The sequence below is a fragment of the Carlito syrichta genome, unplaced genomic scaffold (genome assembly GCF_000164805.1).
Source record: "Carlito syrichta isolate Samal-C Ts95f unplaced genomic scaffold, Tarsius_syrichta-2.0.1 Scaffold288693, whole genome shotgun sequence".
Taxonomy (NCBI): Eukaryota; Metazoa; Chordata; class Mammalia; order Primates; family Tarsiidae; genus Carlito; species Carlito syrichta.
The window spans coordinates 1-13,970 of NW_007232789.1; the positions used below are offsets into that span (position 1 = coordinate 1).

The 13,970-nt window shown below is 41.3% G+C and overlaps 1 protein-coding gene across 1 annotated transcript; it reads left to right on the forward strand.

Annotated features, from left to right (window-relative positions):
- Nucleotides 1–2,767: 2,767 nt before the first annotated feature.
- LOC103255912 (zinc finger protein 717-like) lies at nt 2,768–13,758 on the forward strand (the record flags this gene model as incomplete). The annotated part of the gene is made up of 4 exons (XM_008053822.2): nt 2,768–2,914; nt 9,463–9,589; nt 9,835–9,927; nt 11,646–13,758. Coding segments are annotated over 4 exons (2,076 nt in total), but the record flags the coding sequence as incomplete, so codon positions are not given.
- Nucleotides 13,759–13,970: the final 212 nt, after the last annotated feature.

A 13,970-nucleotide genomic window follows, 5' to 3' on the forward strand; every position in this document is an offset into this window, starting at 1 on the left:
GCGGAATCTCGGGCGCGGCAGTTGTGTGCGGGGCTTCTCGGCCTGTCTTCGGCCAGTGGTTTCTGCTGGCCTGCCTGGAGCTCGTGGGTTGAGTTCATCGGGACTGGAAGAGGCCCTCGTCCCAGGAGGCTCGCCCCGTCGCCCAGGCTCGGGTGCGGCGGCGCGCGCCGGGCTCTGGCGACCCTTCCGCGCCAGCCTTCCAAGCAGCCGGAGCTGCAGCGCACGCGACCACGCCCTGCTAGCGCCCCGATTTGCTGTGGAGACGAGGGCTCACCAAGTTGCCCAGGCACGGTCTCGCACCTGCGGGCTGAGGCCGTCCTCTCACCCGGCCCCGCCGTGCTGGGGTTGCAGGCTTGAACCACTGCCGCCGGCCAAGGTCCTGGTTTCCTTGGAGCACGGTGGTTCTTGTGCAGCGTGATGGAGGAGGCTTCTCAGATAGGAGTTCTGCCTGAAAGAGCACCCCTCTGGCCCGAACCTTCCTCCTAGCGCTTCAGAGCACAGCCGTAAGAGTCCCACAGAGTGGAAGACCCTGGCTTTGCAGGGCCCAAGCCACGACTGGACCTGCTGCCCGGGGTGAACAAGAGGATCTAAGAGGCACTGCCTCATCCAGAAGCTGTCGAGTACTGGGGGATCTTGGGAGGCTGGGATCGACTCTCAGCCGGGAAATTTAAGTTGGGCTGAGGGATGGCTAGGCAATAAGGGCCTAGAAGATAGTGCTTACGGGAGGAATCCTGAGGGCATGGCCAGGGTGGAGGGCTAGCCTGTGGTGTGGCACTGAAGGGGTAGCCTGTGATAGCTGCGAGAATCTGCCTACTTTGTTAGCTCGCATACCGCCATTGCTTTATTCTACCCTCATTAGTTTCAGAATTGGAGCTCTCTCCAACCTAATCTGTCACTCTCTTTGGTGTTGAGAGATACGCTGATGCTCTTTCCATCATGATAATTTTTCCTAAGTTCAGGAAGGATTTGTCAGGGCCTTTCTGTCATATAAGCAAGTTTTTTAGAAAAGGGTTGGAGTAGATAATTGAGTTACCTAGGGTCACATAATTTGTAGGTGTCAGGAACCTTTTGACTAGTGTTATCAATTTTGCCACAAGTCAAAACTCTTGTTTATTTTTGAGATCGGTTTCAGAAACTCTGCAGTTAATTTAGAGCAAACATTGTTTTAGAAAACTGTGCCCGAACATGTCTTTTATCCCCCAGTGCTTTCTGTGCATTATAGGAGCCCAAGGGGTTAATAAGCCAGGTTTTCCTTCCTTAATGCCAGTAATCTGTTTTTGAAAATGATACATTCTACAACAAATTAACCGAAATCTATTTTCCAATATGTAAAGTGAGAAAATTAGACTGAGTTACACTTAGTTTTTAAAAATATAAATAAAACACAATACCAACATATAAGTAACAAACTCATGATATGAGGTGAGCCTTCCACCTCAGCTTCTAAGCCGCTGGAACTAGAGGTGCATGCCACCATGCCTGATTAATTTTTTTGGCTTATTGTAGTGACAGGTCTTACCATGTTGCCCAGGCCGACCTCGAAAGCCTTGCCTCAGGCAGTCCTTTTGCCTTGGCCTCTCAAAGTGCTGGGATTACAGGTGTGAGCCACCACACCTGGCCCAGACAGTTTCTTTGTATAATTCATGTCACTTCTCAGTGCTAGCAACCTTGCTGAGGCCCATCAGGTTGAGCTTTATAGTGCTTATGAAGCATCTACATGTGATTGTGATGTTCTGTTGATTGTATTTAGCTTGTTATTCACTTCTTCCCTATTTACCAATATGTTAAAAACGTACAATTCTGGGAAATTAGGTGTTTCTGAGTTTGATGTGTAATGAATCAACAAAACTTACTGGGTTTAAAAAACAAAACTTACTGGGTTATTTGTTCTTGATTCCATGAGTCAGCATTTTGGGCTGGGCTCAGCTGGGCAATACCTATGCTAATATTGCCCAGGATTACAGATAAACCTTTAGTCGTTGGCGTCTTGACTGAGGCTGGTTTGTTGAAGGTGACTTCACGCACACGTCTGGTGGTTTGTGCTCGCTCTCGGTTAGGCCTTGTGTATCCGATAGGGAAACCCCAGGCTTCTTTACAGGATGAAAGCATTCCAAGAAGATAAACTCCAGTGGGCAAATACTTCTCAAAACTCACAGTTTGTGTCACATTTACTGTTGCGCCATTGCACAAAGCAAAGGAAATGGCAGAGGTCGGGGTCATTGTGGGAGGAAACTAGGTGAAGGTGTGGATATAGAGAGTTGTGTCACTGGGACCCAGTACTGAAAAAGTGCACCGTAATAGACAAACATTAGGTACATTTTTTTTCACGGTCGTGGGCCAGAAATGTTAGATTGAAAGACGTATACTCTATGAATTTAGGTATCCAAAAGCACCTCGTGTCCTAGTGGAACCAGTAATACAGAGTCCTGTGTGGTAGGTCAGTGGTAAAAAGAAATAGTTACTACTACCCAAATCTATTTCTAGGGTGTGAATTTTAGTGATGGCATAATGTTTCTTTCTTTGGACTACTGTAATTTACCTGAACAACCATCTTTAAAATTTTAGGTTATTTCCTCATGGTAAAATTAATTTTTACTAAACCAGTAGCAAATAAATGTTGTTAATAACCCAAGGATGAATTTGGTGTTTAATCTCTGCCAATTAATAGAACTGTGGGTGCTCCTTCAATAAGGTCTATCTTGCCCATTCTCATGTGCAAGGCACTGTTTCCTTATACAGAAGCTTTTTTGTTGTTGTTTTTCCCCAGCTTAAATGTAGAGATCTTTGCATGGTAGTGTATAGGAACAACCAACACCACTTCTCTCATGACGCCCCTCCTTTCACCTTCTCTTTCAGCTATAATTCCAGAGTCCTCTACGTGTTTCTAAGAGCAGAGAAAATGAGTATCTCTCTGGTAAGTTGTTAATTCGTCACCTTGTTTGACATCATATTTTAGAAGTTTTATAAAAGTTCATTAATTAAAATGGAAAAGTAAAAATAAAATTCAACATCAGAGAAATATACATAAACAAGATAAAATTGGCCTGTTGATATGGGCGGGTTATATGACCTTAAAGTCATCTAAATTGGTCTGTGGTCTTTCTGATACCATGGCAAAAAGACACATTTGTTAGATGATTTCAATTTACCCTAAGAGGAGTATATGCTAAATTATCACGGGATCTCTCGGGATATGAAGTCTGGAATAGTCTTTATTGGTCTCATAGATGATGTAGTGGGCAGTATTTAATTATCAACCTGGAAATAAACACTCAGTGTTCTACAGTTATCTAGTAATAAAAACACAAATTAGGCCGGGCTCAGTGGCTCGGCCTGTAATCCCAGCACTTTGGGAGCCCGAGGCGAGTGGATTGCCCGAACCCGCAGGTTTAGACCCACCCGGGCAACTTGACAAGACCTCGTCTCCACCATAAATCAAAAATTAGCCAGGCGTGGTAGTGTGTACCTGTGGTTCCGGCTACTTGGAAGGCTGAGGCAGAAGTATCGCCAGAGCCCAGTAGGTCAAGGATACGGTGGCCAGGAGCGTGCCACTGCACTCCAGCCTGGGCGACAGAGTGAGACTCCAACTCCAAAAAAAAAAAAACAAAAACCCAAAAAAACACAAATCAGTGAGATTTTTCCCAAGTTGCTAAAATAGTGAGCTCCCAGACAGCTTATGGAAGCCCCCACCCCACCCATACATAGATAAAACCTGGAATATGTTAAGGACAGAATCGACTGCAGGTCCTAAAATAACCATACTTGCATTTCTCTCAGCTAGTCTGTATGTGCAAATTTTAGCACAGACTGTCTGTAGTTAATATTTTCTGATAAACATTTCTGTGGTTCATTTGCACTTTAGCCTACTCAATGTAGTCTTAGTTCAGTTCTTGAAAAGTTCACCAATAACTTAAATTATAATTAAATCCAATGACTCTTCTCTAATTTTTGTCTTACTTGAATCTTCTGCATATTTGAAACTATTATCCTTGATCTTCTCCTGGGAATGCTTTTCTCTTTTGTCAAAGTCAAAATAAAATATGGAGATGAATCTCTAAAATAAACATTTCACTTGGTAATCACAGAATTGTAATCTGGAGCATATACAGACACCAGGGTCTTCTTTGGTAAGTCTGAAGAACAAAGAGAAGGTTGGGAGTTTTATTAGAAATAGAAATGTTATCTCTTGTTTTGAAAGATAGCTCATTGGCACTAAAGCTTTTGGGAGCTGGCAGGCTCAGATTGGTGAAGGACAATAGTAGATAAAACCAGTCTTAGAGTCATGGCAGGTCATTTCATCAGCTGCGCTTGGGGAAAATTACATTCTTGGAGCACGTGGTGTATGCCCTGAGTGCTTTTTGCCCCAAGCCCTCGACTCTGATTTAGTTGCATATGTCAAGAATGACCCAGTTGGTATGATCACCTTTCACACTTTCTATCATGACCTTGATGGTGATCTCTTCTCTCTTTCCCTGAATTCTTCTATTTGTTTTAATCCTTAACTTCCAATTCAAATCCTTAACTTCATCCAATTCCCCATCCTTCCTCTCTACGGTTTTCCTTTACTGATTTTGCCCTCTGTAGTTCGATAGTCTTCCTCAGCCTTTAGGCCATATGTTCAGCTCACTATTGAATACTTCTTTGTAGCTTACTCAAAAGCCACCCTAAGCTCAACGAAGCCAAAATGAAAACCATATCCTCCATTCTTCCCTTACATCTGGTATTACTACCAACCAGCCTTGACCCAAACCACCAAAAGGGTGTTTCTGTTTTTGTTTTTCTGAACTCCTCCGTCTCCCTCAAGCCTAATCTCATTCGATGTCAAGTTCTGCCACTTTAATTTCTTTGTTGGAAAATTTTTACTCTAATGCCTCCATGCAGTGCCAACAAAGAAGGAAAAACTATTGAATACTAAAAATGTTTTGACCCAAAAGAAGATAGAAAATGGGAAATAGAGGAGCAACATCAGATGAGAAAAACAGAAGATAGGTAGCAAAATGGCAGTCCTAAATTCAACCGTATTACTGGTGTAATGTAAATAAAGTAAATACTAAAAGCAGAAACTGTCAGACTTGGTTAAACAAAAGCAGACTCAATAGTATGCGAGACACACTTTAAATACAAATATACTGACTGAACATATAAGGATGAAAGATATTCTGCGTAAACACTAATATTAAAAAACTGAAATGGAGATCTTATTACCAGGCAAAATAAACTCCAGCACAAAATGTATTCCCACAAAGACATATCTTTGATAATAATAAACAGGTCATATATAAGGATGATATAACCATGGTAAAGGACATGTAACAAAACAACAGAACTAAACGGGGAACTCAAAAACCTCACAATTAGAGTCGAACAATTAATAGTCCTTAGTAATCGGTGGAACAACCAGACAAAAGTGAGTAAGAATATAGACATGAAAGGCACTATCTTGACCTGACCGGTATTTATAAAGCACTATGTAGAACACTCACTGAGACAGAGCATCTGCTGAGCAATAAAACCAGTCTCAAGTTAGAAAAATTAGAAGTCAGCAAGCAATTCAGAAGAGCCTCAAATATTTAGCAATTAAATGATATGCTTCCAAATAATCTGTGAATAAAAGAAGAAATCACAATGGGAGTAAGAACGTACGATGGGGAGCCCCCCCCAAAAAACAGAATTATGTTTTTGGAGGATAAGCCATTGTAGTATAGGCTTTCCCTGGTAGGTAAGTGTTCTAGGAACCCACTGGCATCATCATACCAGCTATTGTAGTTGTGAGAGGCTGCGTTCAACTTCAGTGAATTTTTATTTTTGGAGACTCTTTCACTCGTTTGCTCATTTCATGATAAATGACTTACAAGTGCACCTGCCCACACCTCGTTGAGTGTTCAGCAGTTTTTGACCCAAAATGGCATGAACTCTGTGCCCCACCCTTCTTTTTCACCCGATCTCATCTTGAGAGCAACTTTTTTTTTGTTTTCCTGGATTAAAAAAGTCCTCAAAGGGAACCGTTTTGCTGATGTGAAAGAGGTGAAACCAAAACATGGCAGAAGCACTAAAGATATTAAAACTGATGAGTTAAAAACTGTATGTGCGCAGTGGAAAAAACATCTTGATATATTGCATCAAATGGAGAGTACTTTGAAGGTGACTAAAGTTTAAACATGTAAGAATAAATACCCAATTTTTTCTAAAAAAAATTCCAGTGTTTTGGGAGTCCTCCCTTGTATACTGAACAAAATGTGACAGTGACATTTGTCATAGTTTTAAGATGGCAACACATTGTTTCCTACTCCTGCCCTTGATGTGGAAACTAATTCCTGTTGAATACAGGCCGGCCTTAGCAACTTACTTAGCCAAAAGAATTTGGCAAATTTAGAACACTGGTAAAGTCATTAGAGATGAAAGATCTCCTTAACTGTAAACATTGATAGTTGTAATTTCAATTAAATATTAGTTTCTAAATGAATAAATAGCAATCATCTCACTTTATGCTATGGTATCAAACTAAAACTGTGAATATAAATTGTTCAGTTAAGAAAAAACGGGGAGAAATTTGATGACATTGGAGTTTACAATAATTTATTTGCTGTGACCCAAAAGCACAAGCAACAAAAGAAAAAAAGATAAGTGGAACTGTGTAAAATTAAAACTTTTGGTACATCAAAAGACACCGTCAACAGTGGACAGGCAACTCATGGAATGGGAGAAATTATTTGCCAATCATATTATCTCATAAAGGGATAATATACAGAATATATATTAAAAATTCCTACAGCCTTAAAATACATAGCCACAAAAACCAAAGTGGAACTATCCTAAAAATTTTAAGGTGAAATAAAGACATACTCAGATAAACAAAAACCAAAATAGTTCATCACCAGTAGACCTACATTACAAGAAAGCTAACGTAAAGTACTCCAGTATGAAAGAAAATGATAACCAGATGCTAATTTCAATGGACGGGAAATAATTAGAATCACCAAAAATGGTAACTGTGTAGGTAAGCATAAAGGACTATATATAATGTGTTCTTGTCTTGATATCTTTTCCTCCTCCTCCTTTTTTTTTTGAATTGGAGTCTCACTCTCACCCAGGCCGGAATGCAATAGCATGATCACAGCTACCCCAGCCTCCAGCTCCTGGGCTCAGACCATCCTCTCATCTTAGACTTCTGAGTAGCTGGTACTACAGGTGTATGCAACCAAGTACAGTTAGCTTTTTAATTTTTTTGTAGATGAGGTGTCACTATGTTGCCCAGGCTGGTCTCAAACTTCTGGACTCAAGCTATCCTCCTGCCTTGGTCTCCCAAAGTGCTAGGATTGCAGGTATGAGCCACCAAACCCAGCCAGTCATAATTTCTTTAAAATGAATATGATTGTTTAAAGCAAAAATTGTAACTGCATATGAGGGACTCACAATGTATGCAGATTCGATATGTAAACAATATATAAAAACAATAGTATATAGTATAGGGATTATAAGGTTATTATTCCGTTGACAAGTTTCTATATTTTATGTGAAAGGGTACACCGCTATTCCAGGTAGATTGTGATCAATCAAATATTCATTTTGTAAACCCTTAGAGTAATCAATAGAAAAATAATGTCTCAAAGTATACTGCATTTGTTTGCTATGGCTGCCATAACAAAAATATTACAGAATTGGCAGCTTAAGCCACAGAAATTCATTTTCTCCCTGTTCTAGAGGATGGAAATCTGAGAATAAGCTGTCTGCAGGGCTAGTTTCTCCAGAGAGCTCTCTCTTTGGCTTAAAGATGGCCAACATAGACCCATTCACACATCCTTTGCAGAGGTCCAGCCTCCACAGAGCAGGGCCTGAGGTGGGGGGAGGGAATGAGAAAGACAAGAGACAGCGGGATTGGGAGGTCTCTCTCCTCAATAGGTGAGAGCCCGTTCATTATTTAGCATGCTTCTTTTTTTTTTTTGAGTTGGCGTCTCACTCTGTCGCCCAGACTGGAGGGCAGTGGCCGCTCCCGGCCACCGCAGCCTCGACCCGCTGGGCTCCGGCTATCCTTCCGCCTCAGCCTTCCAAGTAGCTGGAACTACAGGCGCACGCCGCCACGCCCGGCTAATTTTTTTTATTTATTGTAGAGATGAGGTCTCACCAAGTTGCCCAGGCAGGTCGCGAACCCGCAGGTTCAGGCAGTCCACTCACCTCAGCCTCCCAAAGGTGCGGGATTACAGGCCGAACCACCGAGCCCGGCTAGCATGCTTCTTATATAGGGCAAAACTGTATAAGGGATTATTGTAAAAACAAGCAATATCAGCGTTTGGGTCGGGCATCTGGGCCAAGTGTGATTGACATCATGTCGCTTTGCTTTATTTTAAAGTAACAAATCAAGGTTAGGGGAAATGAGCGAACCACAGTGGAATCATGTTGCTATTAGAAGGCGAGCTGATCTGTGTTTATCTTTTTGTACCTAGGGCTTTATTGTAGCTAAGGCTTTATCTGGATGTGTGGGCATCTGAGACACTGCTTCGTGTAGCAGACTGCATTCCTCACAACCTGCCTTTGGCTAGGATGCAGAGCCTCCAAGCGAGACCTTGCCTGCGAGCTTGGGGTACTCAAGGCCCACTACGTTTTACATAGCAGGCTACATCCCTCACCTGCCGTTGGCTAGAATGCAGAGTTTCCAGGCAAGACTGTTTCCTACAAGCCTGGGGTACTCAAGGCCTGCTACAGTGGCAGTGCTTGTCTGTCCCCCACATCACATCTGCTCTGAGATGAGGCAGTATAGGCTTGGTTCCTTAACACAAGCCAAGAACACAAGGACCTTGTCAGCTTATGCTCTGGTCTCCTTCAATCCTTGGTGTCTCTTTTATAAGGCAGACTGGATTAGGACCCACACATTGTCTTAGACTTCCCAACCTGCAGAACTATGAGAAACAAAACTTCTGTTGTTTCAGCTGCTCTGTCTGTGAAATATGTTATGGTATCCTGAGCTGACTAATACAGGGAGAGAGACTAAATTTTAGTGGACAGAAATATAGCCTGTCATAAACGGTCTATTCTTGCTTCTTTAATTTTCTACATAAGCTTTTAAATCAGCTTGATTATATCTGAGAATGTGTTGTTTCCATTGAGATGTTAAGTGTGTTTACTGACTGAAGGAGAGTTAACATCTTTATGATGTAGAATCTTCCTGTCCATGAACATAGTATGTCTTTGCATTTGCTTAGACATTTTTAAAAATTTCTTCACTTTTTTCTTCCTTTATGTAACTGTGTATTTTTTTAGTTGTTAAATGTATTGCTAGGTATTTTGTGTTTTCATTGTTTTTGTTATTGTCTGAGCATGTGTTATTTTTGTCTGTTAACTTATTGGATATTCCTATATGGGATAGTTTTCAGACACACAAGCACACATAAAATAATGTAATCCCAGACTTATTGTTTTGTTATCCCATGCTGATGACTTGTGTTGAGGAGAAATGTGCTGTTACAGGTGTTGGTGTCCTTTGAGGACGTGGCTGTGGATTTCAGCTTGGAAGAGTGGCAGGACCTGGACAGTGCTCAGAAGACCTTGTACAGGGATGTGATGCTGGAGACCTACAGCAGCTTGCTGTCCTTGGGTGAGTGAAAATCCCCAGCAACTCCTAGGAGCAACGTTTTCTTTGTTGTTGAAGGAGACACAAATCCTTCATAAGGTTTATGCTGTTTAGGAGTAAGATTCCGGTCCGTGAGGAATGTGTCACTCACTTCAAATGACAGGTTCGAGTTGGCTCCTTCATCGCACAGCTCCTGCAGCCAAGCAGTTATTCTTCACAGGCTCTAGCTTTGCAGTTTGCCATTGTCCTATTTGATTTCCCATTAACAGGGCACTGCATGACCAAGCCTGAGGTGATCTTCAGGTTGGAGCAAGGAGCAGAGCCGTGGACAGTTTGTGAACCCTCACACCGGAGCCTCTCAGGTCAGTCAGTGCGTTCAGGGAAGGGAGGCTGGGAGGAGGAACACCCAGCAGATGTTGGCCATTTTCAGCTGTTTTCACCAGTTTTTCCTTCAGGTCCAAAACCCGCAGACAGCTGATCTCACGTAACAGACTTACACATATAAGAAATCCAAGGAGAGCCCTTATGTGTAAATCCCTTTTTCCCTTTTTTGTTTCTGATGAATCTTTTCTTAGACTTACCAAAAATTGAATTCTTACCTGGCCTTTCTTGTACTCTTTTCTTGGTTAGATACTTTCCCTAAATTCCTTCTTTTCTATTTTTGCAGTCTGTTAGCCTTGAGGCATTTATTCACCAATTTATTAAATCTAGTTTTTAGAAACACCCGTTTTGGGGAGATTCTTATTTCTTCTCTTTGAAGTAGCCTAATTTTGAGATGACTATTTTCCAAATTTGACATATATTGTATAGGTATATATAAAAATCTAGTTTTGAGTGTGTACAGCTTTATTCGGGATACAAATTTGGAAATTGGTAGCTTAACACTGGCACTTAAAGTCATACTTATAGAGGAGCTCACCTAGGTAGTTGATGAGAACATAAGAAAAGAGGTTCAGGAATGAGTCTTCTGTGCCACAGCATCAGAAATCACGAAGCTGTGGAGGGCCCCCTATGGGAACATGGACAGAGGTGGTCTTGGATGTGGGAGACAAACCATGAGATTCTGAGTCTCAAATCCAAGTGAGCCAAGGGTTTCATGGGGAAGGGCTCTGATTTCTGTTTTGGGAAGTAGAGTTTGAAGTTAGCATTTTCCCCTTCCTTTTGTGGAAGTCATTCTAAAACAACAAAGAAGATGAGATATGTGCAAGAGACTCTGTTTTCTCTGAAACTAGGAGACAGCTGAAACTCTAGTGGACAACATAAAAGCCTTCAGAAACAGTGAATTTTCAAGCATGGGTGTGTGTAACAGGAATGTGGGGAAGAATGCCAGGCTGTTGTTCTCAGATGGAGCCAGGAAAATGTTTTTTAAGATGACAGGCACAGGCTTTGTTGCAGAACCAAATGCTTTGGACGAACAGGGAGGGATTTCCCGGGGTGGTGAACTGGAGCTTCCTCTATATGATAGGGTTCTGAAAAGCAGATCATGTTGGGTTAGTTGAGGAATTTGGAGGATGCTGTCTTTGTGTGGAGAAGAAGAGAGTTTGCATCAGAATACCCTCACAGATGTCTTTAGCCATTCCCCAGTGAAGAGTAACAAACAAATATAGATATAAGTATTTTTTCCTAAGCCATATTCCTGCTTAGATGTAGCCAAATGTACCCCACCTGTGTCCTGCAAATTACTTACCCTTGAAAACCTAGTCATCTTCAAAACTGAAAGGTCAGCAAAGGAGCAGCCTAGAATACTCACAGTTATTATAAGAAAAAAAGCTAGAGAAGAAAACCAGGAAAAACTGGCAAATGAAAAGCACTTGCTTAAAACTACATCTAGCAGTAGGTGAATAATTTGACTAATTATTTTTGCATGTACTAAAGGAAAAATACCTAAAGCAGCAAAGAACAAATGTTTAACATTGGAGTATATATAGTTGTAATTTATTACATTAACTAAGAAGATATATACTTTTTCTAAATCAATACCTATTATTGATACTTTGAAATCTCGCACAAGGATAGAAATAAACTTATTTACATTTACATGAACCTTCTATAAGATATGATTATTTTGTGTTTATTTTAGATGTCCAGAAAGTGGATGACCCAATCGAGAGGAGCCATGAAAGTCAAAAGAGACATTTGTGGCAAGTTGTGATCACCAATGGCAACACATTACCTGTGGAGAAAGTTGAATTAGGAAAAACATTTAATTTGAGTTCAAACCATATTTCAAAACTGATGATAAAGGATAGAAACTATTCAGAAATGATGTCTAAAGAACTCAACTTACATCAAAATGCACTTCTCCTTAGTGAGCCTGATGAGATGCTAACTGGAAAGAATCCTGATGACTGTCATATAGCTGAGAAATCCCACAGGTGTTCTGAGTGTTTTAGTCAGTATCACAAGTTTCAAACTGGACAGCAGCCTTTTGAATATAGTGGACAAGAGAAAGCCTGCCACATAGAGGCAGCATTATTGACACGTCAGAGGGTTCATATGGGAGAGAACTCCTGTAAAAATAATGAATATGGGAAAGCCCATGGTAAGTCAGCTCTCATTGCCCAAGAGATGAGTGAGGTATGGAGAAAAACTTTGGAACGCAATGTACGTGGAAAAACATTCTCTAGGAAGTCTAAACTCACTAGACGTCAGAAATTACACACACGAGAGAAACTTTATACGTGCACCAAATGTAAGAAGCCCTTTACTAGCAAATCAGCCCTAACGGGGCATCAAAGGACACATACAGGGGAGAAGCCATATGCATGTAATGAATGTGAGAAATCCTTTTCTCAGAGATCAATCCTTACAATGCATCAGAGAATACACCGAGGGGAGAAGCCCTATGGATGTAATGAATGTGGAAAAACCTTTTGCCAGAAGATAAATCTCATCAGGCATCAGGGAACTCACACGGGTGAGAAACCCTATGAATGTAAAGCCTGTAGGAAAACTTTCTATGATAAGACAGCCCTCACTGTCCATCAGAGAACCCACACTGGCGAGAAACCCTATGACTGTAAAGCCTGTAGGAAAACTTACTATGCTAAGTCAGCCCTCATTGTCCATCAGAGAACTCACACAGGTGAGAAACCGTATGAATGTATCAAATGTGGGAAATCTTTCAACTATAAATCAATCCTCATAGCACATCAGAGAACGCACACAGGGGAGAAACCTTATGAATGTAAAGAATGTAGAAAATCTTTCTACTGTAAGTCAGTCCTCACTGTACATCAGAGAACTCACGTAACAGAGAAACCCTATGAATGTAAGGAGTGCAAGAAAGCTTATCACAGGCAGTCAGACCTCGCTGTACACCAGAGAGTTCACACAGGAGAGAAACCTTATGAATGTAAAGTATGTAGGAAAGCTTTCCACAGGAAGTCATATCTCACTGTGCATGAAATAACTCACACTGGTGAGAAATCATATGAATGTAACAAATGTGGGAAAGCTTTCTACCATAAGTCCACACTCACTGTACATCAGAGAAGTCACACAGGGGAAAAACCTTATCAGTGTAATGAATGTGGAAAAATCTTTTCCACGAATTCAAGCCTCAGCAGGCATCAGAAAACTCACACAGGAGAGAAACCTTATAAATGTGAAGCCTGTACAAAAACTTTTAACCGTCAGTCATCCCTCACTGTTCATCAGAGAATTCACACAGGAGAGAAACCCTATGAGTGTAATAAATGTGGAAAAACCTTTTGTCAAAATTCACAACTCAATAGACATCAAAGAACTCACACACGGGAAAGAAATCCTGTATGGCAGACTGACTAGTGTTTTGCTAAAACATCCTCCTTTCTCTGGAACTACATTTAGCCTGCAATTCTCAGCTTTGTATTATTGCAGGCAGAATCGTGTTACAGCTCTGAGGAGTATGTACACAGTAATGTTCATTACTTCCGTGCCTGGCAACCAAGAAGTTCATGTGTTCCCCCCGATTTCTCATACCTTCTTGGACTGAAGTTCAGATGACCTCCTGGATGGCCTTGGGAGCCATAGGTGGGAGGTCAGTGTGATTTAATGCAGAAGGGATTGATTTGGAGAACAAAGATGTTTCCACCTCTGCTCCAAAAATCTCCATTTGTACTTATGTGAATGAGAAATAAATACCTACTTTTTTGATTAATTGTATGTGTAATCTGTTTACATTATAATATAACCAACCCACTGTAGCTAAACCAGGTTTTTTGTCGTCGTTTTTTTGAAGGTGGGAAAGCAGGATTTATCGAGTGGACAGAAAAGTTCTAGCATGGGGGGACCTGAGGGGGTTGCCCCACTAATTCAGTTTTGAATGTGTTATATCCATCAGAGAGAAGTTACCAGTCCTTCTGGATCAGAAGATTCTCACAGGAGAGAAACCTGTCTTGTAACCTTCATCCTGAAGTCAATT